Below are 18,503 nucleotides of genomic sequence, written 5' to 3' on the forward strand. Positions count from 1 at the left end.
CACCTACAGAGAGATGAACTTGGAGAAGAGTCCCCTAAGTAAGCTTGTCCTGGGGCTCTGTTCACAAACACAAACAGACCCCACACAGCCCCAGGACAACAACAACAACAACACAACTAGACCCAACCAAATCATGAGAAAACAAAAAGAGAATTACTTGACACATTGGAAAGAACAAACAAAAAAACAGAGCAAACTAGTATGCTATTTGGCCCTAAACAGAGAGTACACAGTGGCAGAATACTTGACCACTGTGACTGACCCAAACTTAAGGAAAGCTTTGACTATGTACAGACTCAGTGAGCATAGCCTTGCTATTGAGAAAGGCCGCCGTAGGCAGACCTGGCTCTCAAGAGAAGACAGGCTATGTGCACACTGCCCACAAAATGAGGTGGAAACTGAGCTGCACTTCCTAACCTCCTGCCAAATGTATGACCATATTAGAGACACATATTTCCCTCAGATTACAGCGATCCACAAAGAATTCGAAAACAAATCCAATTTTGATAAACTCCCCTATCTACTGGGTGAAAAACCACAGTGTGCCATCACAGCTGCAAGATTTGTGACCTGTTGCCACAAGAAAAGGGCAACCAGTGAAGAACAAACACCATTGTAAATACAACCCATATTTATGTTCATTTATTTTCCCATTTGTACTTTAACTATTTGCACATTGTTACAACACTGTATATATACATAATATGACATTTGAAATGTCTTTATTCTTTTGGAACTTCTGAGTGTAATGTTTACTGTTAATATTTATTGTTTATTTCACTTTTGTTTACTATCTACTTCACTTGCTTTGGCAATGTTAACATACGTTTCCCATGCCAATAAAGCCCTTAAATTGAAATTGAATTGAATTGAAATTGAATTGAGAGATTAAGTCAAGGTGATCTATGGCCTGAATGGAGTCAGAGGTGGAAGGGAAACTAGTCAACAAACCATGGCGACACTGTGCAGTCAACAAATGCCACCATCTGCAATGATTGCATTCTGTTAGAAGTTCCAATTGGTTTATGCCCTGTGAGCAGATACATTAGGGACACTGTAGCATGTAATACATTTTCTACAAAAGTCCATATCTATTTTTCCAACAGTTGACATTTTAGCCATTTACAGTTAGTGAGTGCATACATTTTCCATACTGGCCCCCCGTGGGAATCGAACCCACAACCATGGCGTTGCAAGCGCCATGCTCTACCAACTGAGCAATAGGAGGACAATTGACACATAAAGAAGGTCTAGAACACCTTTCATTTCAAGACCTCATAACTGCATATCTGGATCAGAGAGAATTTATTCTCATAAAAAGAAGCAAACTCCATCACTCAATGGGGACAGCATTCAAAAAAATGTCTTTGCCATAATTGAGATAAAATTAATCATCAATCTATTTATACAACAATCTAATCAAGCTTCGACGTCAGCACTTTGTGTCAGAATATATATATATATATATATATATATATTATATATAGTTTTTCTGATGCAGGCAGTTATGCAACCAGGGACGCAAAGAGATCCATGCGGCGAAGAATGTGACAATTGAACACTACCTATATGATATGTCGTGCTTATTGTTTCCTATCATCTTGTTATATTCTTGACCATAAACTCTCAAATGTCGGTGATCTTCTGATGTGTTACTCCTTGGCCATATCTGAACGCCCCTCCAACCCATTTCACCGTCTTCCATTGGTCAAAACTGCTCAGTTCATCACAGAATGGGAGTGTAAAGAGGGGTTGGTGGAGGGCGTCACAAGCATTCACAATCCAACCATTGTCGATGTAAACTGCAAATGAACGATGGCGTTTTGACCCCCTTTCTCGTTATGGGTTTTTCACAGCATCTCACGAGGAAACGTAAGTATATCGTGGTATTTGTTTGACAGTGTTTATTGTTGTACCTTTGTATATACTTTTTTTAATTAAACAGGTGTTAAGTAACGCTCACGGCAACGTTTTATTTATTTATTTTTTATGAAAGAAAGAGCTAGATATGTTTTCGTCAGGCGAGATGGAGAGAGCAGCGTCGCTGTATACAGCCATGTTGTAGACTAGGGTAGCTACTGATTGCACTACAAAGTGAGAATGGCAACGAGCCCTGGTGTCTTGCGGCAAGGACAGCAACGATATAGATGCTCGATTGTGAGTAATCACAGGAAAAAGGTAGTCTACACAACCACGAATAGCATACGACGTGGTTGTTGCTAACGGAGATATTCATGCACGTGATTGATTGTTGTGTTTTGGTAACTGTCTTTATATAACTATATTATTGTCCTAATGTTGATGCATGTGGCTTTGAGAGATCAGCACTACGGTACATTGGACAGTTCCGGACTGGTTTAGCGACGTAGACAAACTTGCGTTGTTCACTTGCTAGTGGTGCTGAATGCTCATGTTGACAAAGCTTCAGTCCAAAATGGTTGTCTCACTTATACATTTATTTAGAAATACAAACGTAGCCTACATGCTAAAAACGAAGTTACCTTGGTAACTATGTCTATGAACCACCACTATATGATAACAGGCACTAAATGCATTATGCACAGGTAGGTCAACGGAAGTTTATTAAAATGAAAATGTCCTTGATCAAACATGATGCTTGACATTTTTGTTCAGTTTTGTAAACACCATGCGTAGGTCTTTCAATGACCTAAGTTGTCCTGTTTTTACATTGAAATGTCTCTACTATGACAGAGCATAACCATCGTATATGTGCCATTAACAAATACAACTGGACGTGCATTTGTGGACACAAACAGACAGAATCCGTTAAATCAGAGGAATCGATCCTTCTGTGCATGGCACTAAAGCGCGGTTCACCGGCCACGGTGAGTAATTGACTGTCCATTAATCCACCCAGCGAAACAGTCAGAGGCTGTTAGCGAGAGGAATAGCTACCGAACCCGCAGCGAATAGCATCTCCAGATGCTTGACATTCGGCTTTGGGGCATAGCCTACCGGTAACTACACTATCTGGGGGTACTGGTGAATTGGAGAGTGACGTGTCGGTATGAAAGTTTTACTCAGTTATGATACTAGTAAAGGTTATGCTAATCGTCTTAAGTCTATTTTAGTAAGAAATCAGGTTTGACTAAAAGTCATGGCTTGATTTTTGTAGGCCTATTCATTTATTCGATGGATTTCAATTATGTATTTTGATACAGCTGTTTATGGAAACGTTCAAGGTTAAATGTCTGGTGTCTTGCTTAAGGTCTAACATCACTTACTGTCCCACCTGGAATCAAGTAGGCTTTGGAACCTTCTGTTCTCAGACCATTAAAACCTTCCATTCCAGCAGCAACAATGCCACAATGATGATTTAAACATGTGCACATAGGGATATTGAACATTCCTCATTGATCTTTCAAACCTACAGCTTTCTGAATGCATTTTCACCCATTGCTTTTCAGTGTGTAAGTCAAATCCATTACTGGCGAAGACCGTACAGATAGGCCTGTACAGCACTTGAGGCTTGATGAAGCATGCTTGTGGGCCGTTGACATTGATAATGATTATAATGTAGTCTATTATGTAACATGTTCCACCAGGTCTACTGTAAGAGAGGTTAAGGGGGTGCTCTGGTCAAAAGTAGTGCACTATATAGTGAAAAGGGTGCCATTTGGAATGCAACGTATGTTATGTGAAGGTGAGTCACCTCACCCACCACCAATTACACCCTAATGTGAAACAATGTCCAAATACTACATTATTTGTTGTGCCTTTTGGCTGTGTGAGTGTATTGGGTTTATTTGGTTTGGAGCACGGCATTCAATTGGGCCTTGGTGTAATGTGAAGGTTGATGGGAAAGGTTAGGACTCAAGTCAAACTGTTTTCCCCTTCCCACCCTTTCCCATTGGTGGCTTTCGGTACGTCACCAGTGTGTGTGTGTGCGTGCGTGAGTGTATCTGACGTATAGATGCTTTTCTGAACAGGGCTACTGTGGAGTAGGTCGCTGGCTCGCTGCACCCCACTGGGACAATTCTGGGATATGACTCTCTCTCGCTCTCTCTCCACCCCCTCTCTTTCTTTCTCTCTCAATCTTTCTGTCTCTCTCTCTCTCTCTCTGTCCAACTATCATCTCTCTCTTTCCCTCTCTCTCCCTCGCTCAGTTTTTCTGTCCTGTCAGAACTACGTTACCCATCTCCCACTCACAAAGTGCATAGGCAACATCTATTTAAGCTGTTGACCGTGTGCGTGTGTGACCCCTCCCCCGAGTACTGGCATCAGTTGTCCCCTCACATATAGGCTGGTGCCAATCCTCAAGGACCCCCTCTATCCCTCCATCCTCTTCCTCTCTCTCCCCCTTTCCTTTTTTTGCTTCATCTCTTTGTCCTCTCATCCCTCCCTCAAATGATATTCAAATAAGGCAATACATTCCTTTCTTAAGACATATTGTTTTCCTTCCATTGGTTTGTCTTTGCAAGGACCATGCACCGTTCTAAGTCTCGATTCAATCCGTAGCGCTGAAGTCCTGCGCTACAGCGCAATAGAAATGTAAAGGCTATGTTTCTGCGTTGGCGGAGACTGCATTCATGGTAAATGCTGCAGAAGTCGGCTCAATCGGAAATTACCTTTAAAGCTAGTTGATACATCCGTTTTTTGACTTATAAATTAATGATATATACCCATTGATTCTTGAAGAATATAACATATAAATGCCTCATGAGCTTAGTTCAACTGTCATACCCCATCAGATCCCCAAATATAAGCTTGTTTTACTCCAATGTTTGTAAACAATGTAAATGTAAACAAACACTCTATAACCTCAAAACTTGGTTAAAACTATCATTCTGATATCATGGATGGTCAGTACTTGCATCCATAGCTCTGTGTATGTATTTGATAGTGGTTACATTCCTCCAGGCCCATCCATCAGCTTTTTACAAAATCAGAGGTGGGGTAACTGCTTTGTTATTGTTTCAATTAAGGATTCCAGCTTTAAAGTGTCCAGTGCCAGTCATGTACCTTTTTTAAGTGTCAACCTTTGGTAAAATTCTACATACACTGAAGTGGCCATTATGCTGTATGCAGCCATCCATCTATAAAGTGCAAGATTATAAGCAGCAAGGATATAACCAATTTACTAGAGCAGAGTTCAATGTTCTTCTGGGGATTACGTGCAGCCCTACCTGAAGATCGACTTGTGGTTAGAGTGTCCACCCTGAGATTGAAAGAATGTAAAAATAGGACCCGATCTCTGCGTCTCTGCTTGGCACTCAGCATTAAGGAGATAGATTGGGGGTAAGGCCCTGCAATACACTAGCGCCCTGTCCAGGGGGTTTACTTGTCCATCAAGCTGCCTCACGCTACAGAAACAGGAGATAGGGTCCTGCTCCTATGAGCCGTTCTGGCTCGCTCGTGCAAGTCTACTTACTTACATATAACAAACAAATGCAGCACCGAAGCATACTATAATGCCAAACCACTGCAGTAACTAGCTTACAGAATCATCGTGCTAAACTAACACTGAACCAAAGCGTAGAAGCATATTGAATCGCTACAGTACATTGAGCTAGTGTTTGCTCGGGGCATCCATTCTGGCTGATATCCGGAACATTAAAATATGAATTAGCCATGTGATGTTGACATATGGGCTTGTTCTGATTGGCCCTGGGGTGAATGGGCTCGCTAGCAGCTCCTGTTCCACTGTTGCTACTTTGTCCTCTGCTTTCTCAACAGAGGTGTGTGTGAGTCAGTGAGTTGATTCATGTGTGGGTGTGTGTGTAGGTGTTAGTAAATGCATGTGTGTACTGTGTTTGTACTGTGTGTGCTGTGTGTGTCAGTGAGTTGATGCATGTGTGGGTGTGTGTGTAGGTGTGACTAAAGGAACGATGCTTGACCCTTCTCGGCAGAAGTATAAACTGTCTTTAGGCTAGGATACAGTCGAGGTAGAAACACAAACCACATGCAACCAAAGGAGACTTAGAAAATAGGAAAATTGTTAGAGGTGGATATTTAAATAGTTTCACATGCATAGAGCCACAAATGTAAGCACATACATGATGGATGGGTCCACAGTAAAGTTTGGGCATCCCTGACTGTCAAGTGTTTTGATATTCTGTATTATAAACAACTCTTTGCTCCTGCCTCAGTTGAAAAACCTGAACAACCAACAAAACCCCATTCATAACAGATGTTATTGTAATGCTCTGGTGTACAGTAGATCTAACCAACTCATTACGCCAGTTGTCATCAGTCTTGCACCCACCCAGCTCTCCTCCCTACGGCGATGAATACGTGATAGAGACTGAAACAGCGGTGGGTCGGCAGGGAGCGTTTTCGGCTTGGTTGCATATACGTTGTGTTATAGGGGCCAATCCTCTGTTGAAACAATAACAAAGCGGACACCCCGCCTCTGTTTTGGGAAAAAGCTGAAAGATGGGGCTGGTGAAATGTAACCACTCAAAACTGACCATCCGTGATAGCAAATGTATAGTTTTAACCATGTTTTGGGGCTATACAGTATTTGTTTACATTTATATTGTAAAATTGGCTTAAAACAAGCTTATATTTTGGGTGCTAATGGGGTACGACAGTTGAACTAAGCTCATGAGGCATTTATAAGTTATTTTCTTAAAGAATCAATGGGTATACACTGAGTGTACAAAACATTAGGAACACCTTCCTAATATTGAGTTGCACCCCTTTTTGCCCTCAGAACAGCCTCAATTCATTGGGGCATGCTCTACAAGGTGTCGAAAGCATTCAACAGGGATGCTGGCCCATGTTGACTCCAATGCTTCCAACAATTGGCTGGATGTCCTTTGGGTGGTGGACCATTCTTGATACACACGGGAAACTGTTGGGTGTGAAAAACACAGCAGCGTTGCAGTTCTTGACACACTCAAACCAGTGCGCCTGGCACCTACTACCATACCCCGTTCAAAGGCACTTAAAACCTTTTGTTTTGCCCATTCACCCTCTGAATGGCACACACACAATCCATGTCTCTTGTCTCATGGCTTAAAGATCCTTCTTTAACCTGTTCTTCCCCTTCATCTACACTGATTGAAGTGGATTTAACAAGTGACATCAATAAGGGATCATAGCTTTCACTTGGTCAGTCTATGTCATGGAAAGAGCAGGTGTTCCTAATGTTTTGTACACTGAGTGTATATCATTGATTAATTAGTTCAAAAATGCATGTTGCAATTGCAGATTGCCCCTTAAACTCGAAAAGTGGCATGTCTCCAATGGGTGAGTTGCGTGGGCGTTACAGGACGCAACAGCACCGCCCACCTAGACCATTGTGGCAGCTGCAGTTCAGAACTCCAGGAACAAGGGTGGTTGGGTGGGGAAGCAACTGGTTTATGTCTGTTAACATAGTTTCAATGCGACCCAATACAACTTTTAGTATTATTCATCCGAGAAGGGGCAATTGTGCTGGGTAAGACTTTGTATAACAAGGTCCCAGATTGGTTTCTAGTGGTCTCTTTCTTTTTGGGGTATACTGATGTTAGAGGAGGGATGTTGACCATGTGGGGACTCAGAAACGTTTAAACTATGGTACCTGTGTGAGGTCTAAGCTTGAGAGCCTTTCTTTCATTGGGCTGTTTCCATATCTATTCATGTCTCTGGTATGGAGATGTTGAATCAGAAATTAGAGATGCAGCTGGTAGAACAAACAACATTAAAAGAACACCGCTCTCTCGGGTCTCCTGTAATTGTAAATATATGAGCCAAGCTGAGCGTAACAACAGACTATGATTCAGCCTTTGCAGGCCAGGGGATTTCAGCATGATTATATGTATGGATGTATGCATAATGTATATGTGTTGTGTCTGTTTCTGGAGAGGGGATGGGTATTATAGTTCAGGGGAAGATGCATAAATGTTCTATATGGAGTGGTATGGATACTTTTATATTGAATATATTATTTCTACAGTGTTGGACACCTTAATTTGTTATGGACTGGGAAACCTTCTACATACACAAGCGTTGGCTGTCTGTACATGTAGGCCAAACCAACTGTCACATCTAGGCTACAGCACCCAATGACGCATCTATATCTATTCCAGATTACCCAACCGAGTGGGGAGGAGGAGCACTAGAAGAAATAAGTAGTTTTTTATGTTTCGGGATGTGGGATGGTATAGCAACCATGGCAACAGCCAATCAGATTTAGCCAGTGGCAGATGGAGCGGGCAATGTCTAGCCTAGCATAGACTGCGGACAGACTCTGCTGGGCAGGGTTAGCACACGCCCCCTCTATATGCCCCGTCGACCATGGCTCTCACTCACGCCAGGGCCGCGCCAGGGCCCGTCGCTCTGCCATTTGAGCCTCGTTAGCGCCCCCTGCTGCGAGAAGGAGAGTGGCTGGCAGAGAGGGAGGGTAGCGCCGGAACAACCACAGCCTTCTGTTTTCTCAGAAGGCCTGGGGACAGTAGTGTGTGTGTTCACTGAACTGGAAGAGGCCTTATGGGTGGCGCAGCTGCCCTGTTGCCTCTATGCTGTTATGAAGTGATATCCTTCCGGTTATCCTAGCATTCTATGCTAGAGGGTGCTGAGGTCTGTTTACAAGTCAACTAACGTTAGTCACAGTGTTGTTTGACGTTGTTGTTGAAGTGATTGTTCTTCACTCCATAATCCCAGTTTTATAAGATACTTTGATACTTTAAATGTGTCAACGCAATCTGTTGTGTAGATCCAGCTATATGTCTCAATCCCACATTAATTGGAAAGAGAGCATTTTCTGATTAAAAAATCAAAAACAGTTCCCAAATGGCACCCATTTGGGACACAGACAAAGATTGTTCTGCTTTGACTGTGGGTACTGCAGTTCATAACATTACTATTACAGAATGACTGGCTCTAATTACTTACCCTTCTTCTTCCTGTGTGTCCCCTTAGGTAGCCACTGACCTGCCTGAGGGATGGAGTCTCTCTTCGGGGGCGAGCTAGGCCTCCTGGGCGGGGGCGAGGGGCTGAGGGATGATGGCTGCAGCTTGGGGTCGGGGGTCAACTGGTCGGCCTCCCCCATCCAAGATGACATGTACCCCTCCCACTTCGCCCTGGCCGCCGCCTACCATGACATCAAGACACGATTGGCCAGCCTGGAGCGAGAGAACAGCAGCATCAAGAGGAAGCTGAAGAACTATGAGGTCAAGGTAGGTTGACTGATCCATTCATGACAGAGGCTACATCCCAAATGGCTCCCTATTCCCTTTATAGTGTACTACTTTAAAGGGAACTCCTATGGGGTCTGGCCAAAAGTAGTGCACTATATAGGGAATAGTGTTTCATTTGGTTACACAGACATTGATTGGTCAGAGAGTATACACCACTGATGTTGTAGGTCTACATCAGTCATCCAATGTCCCTTTTTGAATATTTTTTAAAGGCATCCCCCCTTAAAGGGATAGTTCAGGATTTTGGCCCTTTATCTACTTCCCCAGAGTCAGATTAACTCTGGATACCAATTTATGTATCTGAGTCCAGTATGAAAGAAAGAAATGAAAATGCTAACTAGCCTAGCACAAAGACTGGAAGTGCTAGTTATTTCCATAGACTTCCAGTCATTGTGCTAATGCTAGTTAGCAATTGTGCAAATGCTAGATAGCAACTTTCTTCAAACTGCATGCAGATACATAAAAATGGTATCCACAAGTTCATCGGACTCTGGGGAAGTAGATAGAGCTTCATTGCCAAAATCATGAACTATCCCTTTAAAGGTATCACTGATTTACAAGACTGAATTGTTAAAAGCTATTCTATGGAACCTGTGCTTTCACCTATGTAATTGAGTTAGATCAGTGATTACTTCCAGGAGAGGAGGAAGGAAGGTTTGATTTTCAAAGTATTGAAACATTCAGGCATACCTGAATGAGGCCATTCTTCAGTTGAAACTCACCAGAGTACAGTGGAAAAGGTTATGTAGAGGAAGGTTATTTTCTAACCTCTAATAATAATCTGACCTCGATGCACTGGTGTAATAATCTGACCTCGATGCACTGGTGTACTCTTATTTTCATCTCCTATCTTTTGTGCTGTGACACTCCTTGTCCTATTCTCACTGTCTTCCTTTGATCTACTGTATTTCTTTCTCACCTACTCATCTCATTTCCCTCCTCTATCCTTCTCTCGCCCTCTTTGTACTGCTCCCATCCTCCTCTCCCTCAGTTCCCTATGATCAGTGAGTTTGAGGAGGAGAGGACTCTACAGTGCTGCTCCTGTGAACCCAAGGAGACCAGCCTACTGCAGTCGGAGACCACCAACCTGCAACAGAGAGTCAACTCACTCACACAGGAGGTAAGAGAGGGGAGGGGAGAGGAAAGAGACAGAGGAGAGTGGAGAGAGAGGAGGGGAGAGGGAAGAGAGGGGAGAGGGAGGAGAGGAGACGAGAGGGAGGAGAGAAGAAGAGAGGGGAGAGGGAGGAGAGAAGAAAAGAAGAGAGGGGAGAGGAGAGGGAGGTGAGGAGAAGAGAGAGGAGAAGAGAGGATAGGGGAGAGGGGAGAGGAGAGGAGAGGGGGGAGAGGAGAATATAGGAGAGAAGAAGAGAGGGGGGAGAGAAGAGAGGGGGGAGAGAAGAAGAGAGGGGGGAGGGAGGAGAGAAGAAGAGAGGGGAGAGGGAAGAGAAGAGAGGGGAGAGGGAAGAGAAGAGAGGGGAGAGAGAGGACAAGAGGGGGAGAGGGAGGAGAGGTAGGTAGGAGAAAAGAAGAGAGGGGAGAGGGAGGAGAAAAGAAGAGGTGAGAGGGAGGAGAAAAGAAGAGGTGAGAGGGAGGAGAGAAGAAGAGATGGGAGAGGGAGGAGGAGGGGAGAAGAGAAGAGAGGGAGGAGGGGAGAAGAGAGGGGAGAGGGAGGAGAAGAGAGGGGAGAGGAGAAGAGCGGGGAGAGGAGGGGAGAGGGAGGAGGGAGGAGGGGAGAGGGAGGAGGGGAGAGGGAGGAGGGAGGGGAGGAGGGGAGAGGGAGGAGGGGAGAGGGGGGAGAAGAGAGGGGAGAGAGAGGAGAAGAGAGGGGGAGAGGATAGGGAGAAGAGAGGGGGAGAGGGAGGAGAGGGGAGAGGGAGGAGAAGAGAGGGGAGAGGGAGGAGAAGAGAGGGGAGAGGGAGGAGAAGAGAGGGAGAAGAGGAGAAGAGAGGGAGGAGAGAAGGGGAGAGGGAGGAGAAGAGGAGAGAGGGAGGAGAGAAGAAGAGAGGGAGGAGAAAAGAGGGGAGGGAGGAGAGGAGAAGAGAGGGGAGAGGAGAAGAGCGGGGAGAGGAGAGAAGGGGAGAGAAGGAGAGAGGGGAGAGAGAAGAGAAGAGAGCATAGGGAGGAGAGAAGGGGAGAAGAGAGAGAGGAGAGGAGAAGATAGGGGAGAGGGAGGAGAGAAGAAGAGAGGGGAGGAGAGAGAGGAGGGGAGAGGGAGGGGAGGAGAAGAGGGAGGAGAGAAGAAGCGAGGGGAGAGGGAGGAGAGAAGAAGAGAGGGGAGAGGGAGGAGGGGGCAGGAGAAAAGAGGAAGAAGAGATGGGAGAGGGAGGAGAGGGGGGGAGAGGGAGGAGAGAAGAGAGGGGAGAGAGCGGAGAGGAGAACAGAGGATAGGGAGGAGAGAAGGGGAGAGGAGAGGAAGGAGAGGAGAAGATAGGAGAGGAGAGGGAGGAGAGGGGATAGGGAGGAGAGGAGAAGAGGGGAGAGGGAGGAGAGGGGAGAGGGAGGAGAGAAGAAGAGAGGGGAGAGGGAGGAGAAAATAGGGGAGAGAGAGGAGAAGAGAGGGAGGAGAGAAGAAGAGAGGAGAAGAGAGAGCGGTCGAGAAGAGAGGGGAGAGGAGAAGAGCGGGGAGAGGGGAGGGGAGAGGAGAAGAGAGGGGAGAGAGAGGAGAAGAGAGGGGAGAGGGAGGAGGGAGGGGAGGAGAAGAGAGGGGAAGAGAGGGGAGAGGGAGGAGGGAGGGAGAGGAAGAAGAGAGGGGAGAGGGAGGAGAGAGGGAGAGGAAGAAGAGAGGGGAGAGGGAGGAGAGAAGAAGAGAGGGAGGAGAGGAGAAGAGAGGGGGAGGGGAGAAGAGAGAGGAGAGGAGAACACAGGATAGGGAGGAGAGAAGGGGAGAGGGATGAGAGGGCAGGAGAAGAGGGAGGAGAGAAGAAGAGATGGGAGGAGAGGGGAAGAGAGGGGAGAGGGGAGAGAGAGGAGAGGAGAACAGAGGATAGGGAGGAGAGAAGGGGAGAAGAGAAGAGAGGGGAGAGGAAGGAGAGGAGAGGGAGGAGAGGGGAGAGGGAGGAGAGGGGAGGAGAGGAGAGGGGAGAGGAGAAGAGAGGGAGGAGAGAAGAAGCGAGGGGAGAGGGAGGAGAAGAGAGGGGAGAGGGAGGAGAGAAGAAGCGAGGGAGGAGAGGGAGGAGAGAAGAAGAGGGGAGAGGGAGGAGAAGAGAGGAGAAGGGGAGAGGGAGGAGAGGAGAAGAGAAGAGCGGGGAGAAGAGGGGGAGAGGATGGGGAGAGGGAGGAGAGAAGAAGAGAGGGGAGGAGGAGAGGGGATAGGGAGGGGAGGGGAGAGGGAGGAGAAGAGAGGGGAGAGGGAGGAGAGAAGAGGGGAGGGGGAGAGGATGGGGAAAGGGGGGAGAGGTAGGAGAGGAGAAGAGAGGGGAGAGGGAGGAGAGAAGAAGAGAGGGGAGAAGAGAAGAGAGGGGGAGAGGGGGAGAGGGAGGAGAGAAGAAGAGAGGGAGAGAAGAGAGGGAGGAGGGGAGAAGAGAGGGAGGAGAGGAGAAGAGAAGAGAGGGGAGCGGGAGGAGAAGAGAGGGAGGAGAAGAGAGGGAGGAGAGAAGAGGAGAGGGGAGAGGGAGGAGAGAAGAAGAGAGGGGGGGAGAGGGAGGAGAGAAGGAGAGGGAGGATAGGGGAGAGGGGAGAGGGAGGAGAGGGGAGTGGGAGGAGTGGAGAGGGAGGAGAGGAGAGGAGAGGGAGGAGACGAGAAGAGGTGGGAGAGGGAGAAGAAGAGAAGAGAGGGAGGAGAGGAGAAGAGCGGGGAGAGGGAGGAGAGGAGGGGAGAGGGAGGAGAGGAGGGGAGAGGGAGAATAGGAGGGGAGAGGGAGAATAGGAGGGGAGAGGGAGAATAGGAGAAGAGAGGAGAAGAGAGGGGAGAGGGAGGAGAAGAGAGGGGAGAGGGAGGAGAAGAGAGGGGAGAGGGAGGAGAGGAGAGGGAGGAGAAGAGAAGGGAGAGGGAGGAGAGGAGAAGAGAGGGGAGAGGGTGGAGCGAAGAAGAGAGGGGTGGGAGAGGAGAGGGGAGAGGGAGGAGAGGAGAAGAGAGGGGAGAGGGTGGAGTGAAGAAGAGAGGGGAGAGGGAGGAGTGAAGAAGAGAGGGGAGAGGGAGGAGAAGAGAGGGAGGAGAGGGGAGAGGGAGGAGAGAAGAAGAGAGGGGAGAGGGAGGAGAGAAGGAGAGGGAGGATAGGGGAGAGGGAGGAGAAGAGAGGGGAGAGGGGAGAGGAGGGGAGGAGAGGGGAGTGGGAGGAGTGGAGAGGGAGGAGAAGAGGTGGGAGAGGGAGAAGAAGAGAAGAGAGGGAGGAGAGGAGAAGAGCGGGGAGAGGGAGGAGAGGAGAAGAGAGGGGAGAGGGTGGAGCGAAGAAGAGAGGGGTGGGAGAGGAGAGGGAGGAGAGGAGAAGAGAGGGGAGAGGGTGGAGTGAAGAAGAGAGGGGAGAGGGAGGAGTGAAGAAGAGAGGGGAGAGGAGAGGAGAGGAGAGGAGAGGAGAGGGGAGAGGGAGGAGAGGAGAAGAGAAAATAGGTATATGGGAGAGAGGGAGAGGGGTGGGAGGAACTGCACATCCAACACATTTTCCTTTCTCCTACACCTTTCCCTCCCTCTCAGCTCCAGAAGAGTAAAGAGCGAGAGGAGAGACTGGAGGATGTGATTCAGGCCTATGAGAAGATCCACATGGAGAAGAGTAATGTTCAGAGAGACCTGGACAAGATGGTGAGAAACAGTAGGAAACAGTGCCTCCTTCTGGACACCATGAATTGTACTGGTAGAGCGATGGGGAGGTGACATTATTATGTGCTAAAGCATTATAATGAAATAGAATCCTTTACATCAAATCCAAACCCTTTGGTTTCCATCAAAAATAGAATCAAACAGTATTTTGACCATCAGTTTAACATCAACAATGTGCCTCAGAGGTGTGTGTGTGTGTGTGAGAGAGATTATACCGCTATCTGCATACGCGCACATGTGTTTATATATACCCTACATCAGTGTGTGTGTATATACTATGCATTCACGTGTGTGTGCTCTCCATCAGACGACACTAGCAGAGCAGCACATGGGGCGTATCTGTGGTCTGGAGTCAGCTCTGAGGCAGAGGGAGGGGTCCCTGCAGAAACTCAGTGCTCAGCTGCACAGCAAGAACATTCATTACCTACAGCTACACACCAGTCTGGACGTGCCTCGCGGTGAGTGTGTGTGTGTGTATGTATGTTTGAGTGAGTGTGGGCGTGTGTTTCTGTGTATGTTTCTCACTGTACCTGGATGCCTACTACAGAGCGGAATGGGCGGGGTCCGACCCTGCAGAGCTCTCGTAGTCTGGACGCCGTGTCCGACCTGAAGCTGCAGCGGTTGGAGGCGGAGCTAGAAGGGGCGCGGCAGCAGGCCCAGGGGGCATGTCAGAGAGAGAAGGAGATGAAGGAGGAGCTACAGAGGCTGCAGACAGAGATCAGAGAGCTGCAGCAGGAAGTACAGAGACAGGTTAGATAATGACACACCACAGGAGGTTGGTGGGACCTTCATTGGGAGGATGGGCTTGTGGTAATGGCTGGAGCGGATTCAGTGGAATGGTATCAAACAGATGGTTTCCATGTGTTTGATGGCATTCCATTTGCTCTGTTTCAGCCATTATGAGCCGTCCTCCCCTCAGCAGCCTCCACTGACACACACGTCTGTCTCTGTCCAGCAGGAGGTGACCACACCCTGTGAGCACTGTGATGTGGAGTGGATCAAGAAGGCAGGAGATGAACAGTGAGTGACAGCTGCCCATCTAATACTCCTGCAATGTAGCTATGTCAGTAGAATAACCAAGTGTATGTCCCAAATGGCACACTATTCCCTATTTAGTGCACTACTTTTGACCAGTGCCCATTGGGTGTAGTGCCCTATATATGAAATAGGGTGCCATTTTGGACGAAACCCTACCATTGAAAGATGATCAACGATTGTCCCTCCTTCGCAGGGTGAACCTGGCGTTGGCCTACACTGAGCTGACAGAGGAGCTGGGTCGTGTGAGAGGTCTGGCTGTCAAACAGACTGAGATCCTCAGGAAGGCATCCCACGAGCAGATGGGTCAGTAGAACACACATGTGAATATTAAAGATTGTGCTCCATATTGATGTTGAATGAAGTAGAATTGCAGTATGCAATAACTGCCATTTAGCGGATGCTTTTATCCAAAGCAACTTAGTCATGGGTGCATACATTTTACGTACTGGTGGTCCCGGGAATTGAACCCACTATCCTTGTTGTAAGCGCCATACTCTATCGCTGGGCTACAGAGGCACCAATGGCTATAATAACCATCTCATTCTCTCTCCTCCAGTCCTAAGACACTCCCCAGCCCCCCAGCGTCGCTCCCCGGCCTCCCAACGCCCCTCCCCAGACCGCCTCCACCCTCACCCCTCTCCTTCTCCTCCCCTCTCACCTTCCTCACCCCCTTCTGGCCCCGCTTCCTACTCCCCCACTGGCCTCTCTTACTCACCCACCGGCCCAGCATCCTACTCCTGCCGGCCAACCAGCCAACGGCTACGTGCCCGCTTCCAGGGGCGCCGCAGCTACTCGGAGGTAGCCGACTCATCTGCCCACCAGAGGCCCCCGCCTAGGCTGCTCCGTGACCCGGTCTCCACCCTGCCCAAGCCCAGGAACATGGAGGAGTCTGGGGCCTACTCCCGCCCGCCCAGGGTTTCCCTGGTGGGGCTCCCCCGTCCGGCCTCGGCCCGTGGAGCTGTAGGAGGTGGAGGTGGAGGTGGAGGTGGAGGAGGAGGAGGAGGAGGAGGAAACAGCCTGAGCAGTAGTCCCCACCACCATGCCCTGGGGCTGGGCTTCCCTCTAGCTGCAGAGGTACACACCACATTTGTATATATTTATTTTAATATCTTATAATATAACCTTATTTTATACATTTTTAAACCCACCACCACGACCTGTTTGGATGACAGTTTTATTAGGGAGTAACATTTTAAAACATTAAAATAAACATTTTTATCCACCAAGGGGCGCCACTTCTGTCATTTGGAGGATCCCCCGGCCCCCACCCCACTGGTCACCCCGCCCCAGTCGTCTGACGATGAGGAGGAGTGGAGGTGCCCATCCCCGGTCTCCAGTCCTCCCAGGACACTGGGGGCCATGGGGGTAAGCTCACGGGAACCCCCTCCCTGCCCCTCCTTCTTGGCCCCAAAGGGCCCGGCTAACCTCACCTGCCACCTGCCAGGGTACCTGAACGCAGACCATGCCCAGTCCTGGCCCTCCATCAATGTGAGTTGTTGCTGCTAGAGTTCAGAGCTCAGTAGTGTATAATCAGAGCCTCCTTACATGATATGCAAATAGAAAACAGGCTCTTTAGTCATTACAATGAGTACATTTACAATGTGTTTACCTTCGAGTTGAGTGTTTACACATCCTAACGGGTGCTGTTTTGTGATTGGCTGCCTGCAGTTGTGGATGGAGACGGAGGAGAACGACGCCCGGAGCTGCCCGCTGTGTCAGCTGACCTTCCCCACTGGTTACCCTGACGACGCCCTCATCAAACACATCGACACGCACCTGGAGAACAGCAAGATCTAACCGTTCCCACCCAGACACAGATCAACTTACCCTGCCAAATTCGAACCTAAACCATTACTAGGAAAACACAACACTGACCTTAGTGTCCAGAGGCGACTTCGTCCTACTCCAGTCTGCTTCTGCTTTGAGTCATGACTATCCACCTGCTGAAAAATATGGGATTTACAATGGGCTCACCCTCAATACAAAATGACAGCATCACCATTGCGTATCCCCTTTGCAATATGGCACTCTAGGGTAACAGACTGCATCCACAGAATAATTCCATCTAAATGTAGAGGTTATACTGTCAAGCCCCTAGTCGTTTTCTAAACTGGAAAGTTTCCTTACCTCTGTATGAAAATGTTAGTTTAGGGCTATAACCAGGGACAGTGCTGTTTCTGAATGCTCCCCATCTCTCCCATGTTATCAGGTATTTACATTTTAGTCATTTAGCAGACGCTCTTATCCAGAGCGACTTACAGTTAAGAGTGCATACATTTTTAATATACTGCCATATTTTTATATAGGTTTGGTCTTTGACATGGTTACCTCACTGTTTTTAAAACCATCAATAATGGGTCACACCCCAACTACACGCTTGATCATAAATGTACTCTCCATCAAACCAGAATGAACCCTTCATCCAGACTTTAAGGGCATATTCATAACTGAGGTACACAGCACTTCTTTTAGAATTGAGTTCTAATGGAATTTGAAGAATGGTTTTCATCAAGATTGAAGAACAATCTTTAAATTGATGAATTATAGTATCTCACGTGTCTTTGTAAAATGAAATGAAATGAAGTCGAGGATGACAAAGTGGACGGTGATAATAGCTCAGTTCAACTATTTGTAGCTATGGCAGTGTGTCAAGGACCTTAAAACAGGGATAGGATGGACCACTATAGGTACCTCATAAGAAACTCCTTTGTATATTGACATTCAGGGATTTATATTGTACCAGTGATTAAAACTAGGGTAATAACAGGCCGAAGATGTTCTGGTTTGTAGGAGCTGTACAGTGATTCCAGGCTGTTCTCCATGGATGATTTGTGAATCTCAGAATACTGAAGCTTTATATGCAGTTATCCCTGATACATGCCTACAGGTTGTCAATTCACAGCAACACATTTAAATCCCAACGGATATGAATTGGACAGATACACAACATTACCAGAACATCAGCTGATTCAACTCAGCCAATTCTCAAATTTGCACAACAATCAAGATGATCCAAAGACAGATCTACCATCAGTCGGTTGAGGGACAAGCGTCGCGCAGTAGTGACGCCACCCGTCGAAAGACAATGCCATTAGTATAGATACCATAGAAAGTAACACTGCAATCGACCACAATAAAACTGCTGGATCGCTTCTGGAGGAACACCAAGACACTCCACCAATGAGACAGAACAGTACTGGGATACATGAATGACATTTCAAAGTGGACATGAACCCATCTGTTCACATTGCATTTCAACACTAAAGATTTCCTTTTCTGAATATTTTTTTTCCTTCCGTAGAATCATGAAGCTTAGTTTACTCTTTATAGTCATCTTTCGGTTTTCTGTAATGCAAATAATAAAAAACTAAATTTAAAAATGATATAACTGGTTGAACCTTTAGCTTAACTCAGTCTTCAATGACTAGTCTGTTAAAAAGCAACTGGTTGGACTGGGTTCCACACTTCGATTCAATTCATTATGGACTTAAACTCATAAGGGGACATGTTGTATACCCATAGGCATTTTAAATTCCCTGCATCGGGCAATAGTAAAATATATCCTT

General features: G+C 47.2%; 1 protein-coding gene across 1 annotated transcript; it reads left to right on the top strand.

The window, feature by feature from the left end:
• Window positions 1-1,791: 1,791 nt before the first annotated feature.
• Window positions 1,792-17,696, top strand: LOC311104299 (TANK-binding kinase 1-binding protein 1-like). The gene is made up of 11 exons (XM_084146108.1): window positions 1,792-1,872; window positions 8,869-9,125; window positions 10,138-10,266; window positions 13,777-13,881; window positions 14,207-14,357; window positions 14,447-14,649; window positions 14,858-14,919; window positions 15,131-15,240; window positions 15,494-16,011; window positions 16,165-16,425; window positions 16,606-17,696. The coding sequence occupies exons 2-11, from the start codon at window positions 8,892-8,894 to the stop codon at window positions 16,732-16,734; spliced, it is 1,902 nt and encodes a 633-aa protein (XP_084002234.1). The 5' UTR covers window positions 1,792-1,872; window positions 8,869-8,891; the 3' UTR covers window positions 16,735-17,696.
• Window positions 17,697-18,503: the final 807 nt, after the last annotated feature.

Source organism: Coregonus lavaretus, assembly GCF_964263955.1.
Source record: "Coregonus lavaretus genome assembly, chromosome: 28".
NCBI classification, from domain to species: domain Eukaryota; kingdom Metazoa; phylum Chordata; class Actinopteri; order Salmoniformes; family Salmonidae; genus Coregonus; species Coregonus lavaretus.

Bases quoted from the DNA above. Each gene is read 5' to 3' on its own strand.
- LOC311104299 (XM_084146108.1), top strand. From the start codon at position 8,892: ATGGAGTCTCTCTTCGGGGGCGAGCTAGGCCTCCTGGGCGGGGGCGAG. The intron at 16,012-16,164 runs GTACACACCACA...TTATCCACCAAG, and splicing joins GCTTCCCTCTAGCTGCAGAG to GGGCGCCACTTCTGTCATTT. The intron at 16,426-16,605 runs GTGAGTTGTTGC...GGCTGCCTGCAG, and splicing joins AGTCCTGGCCCTCCATCAAT to TTGTGGATGGAGACGGAGGA.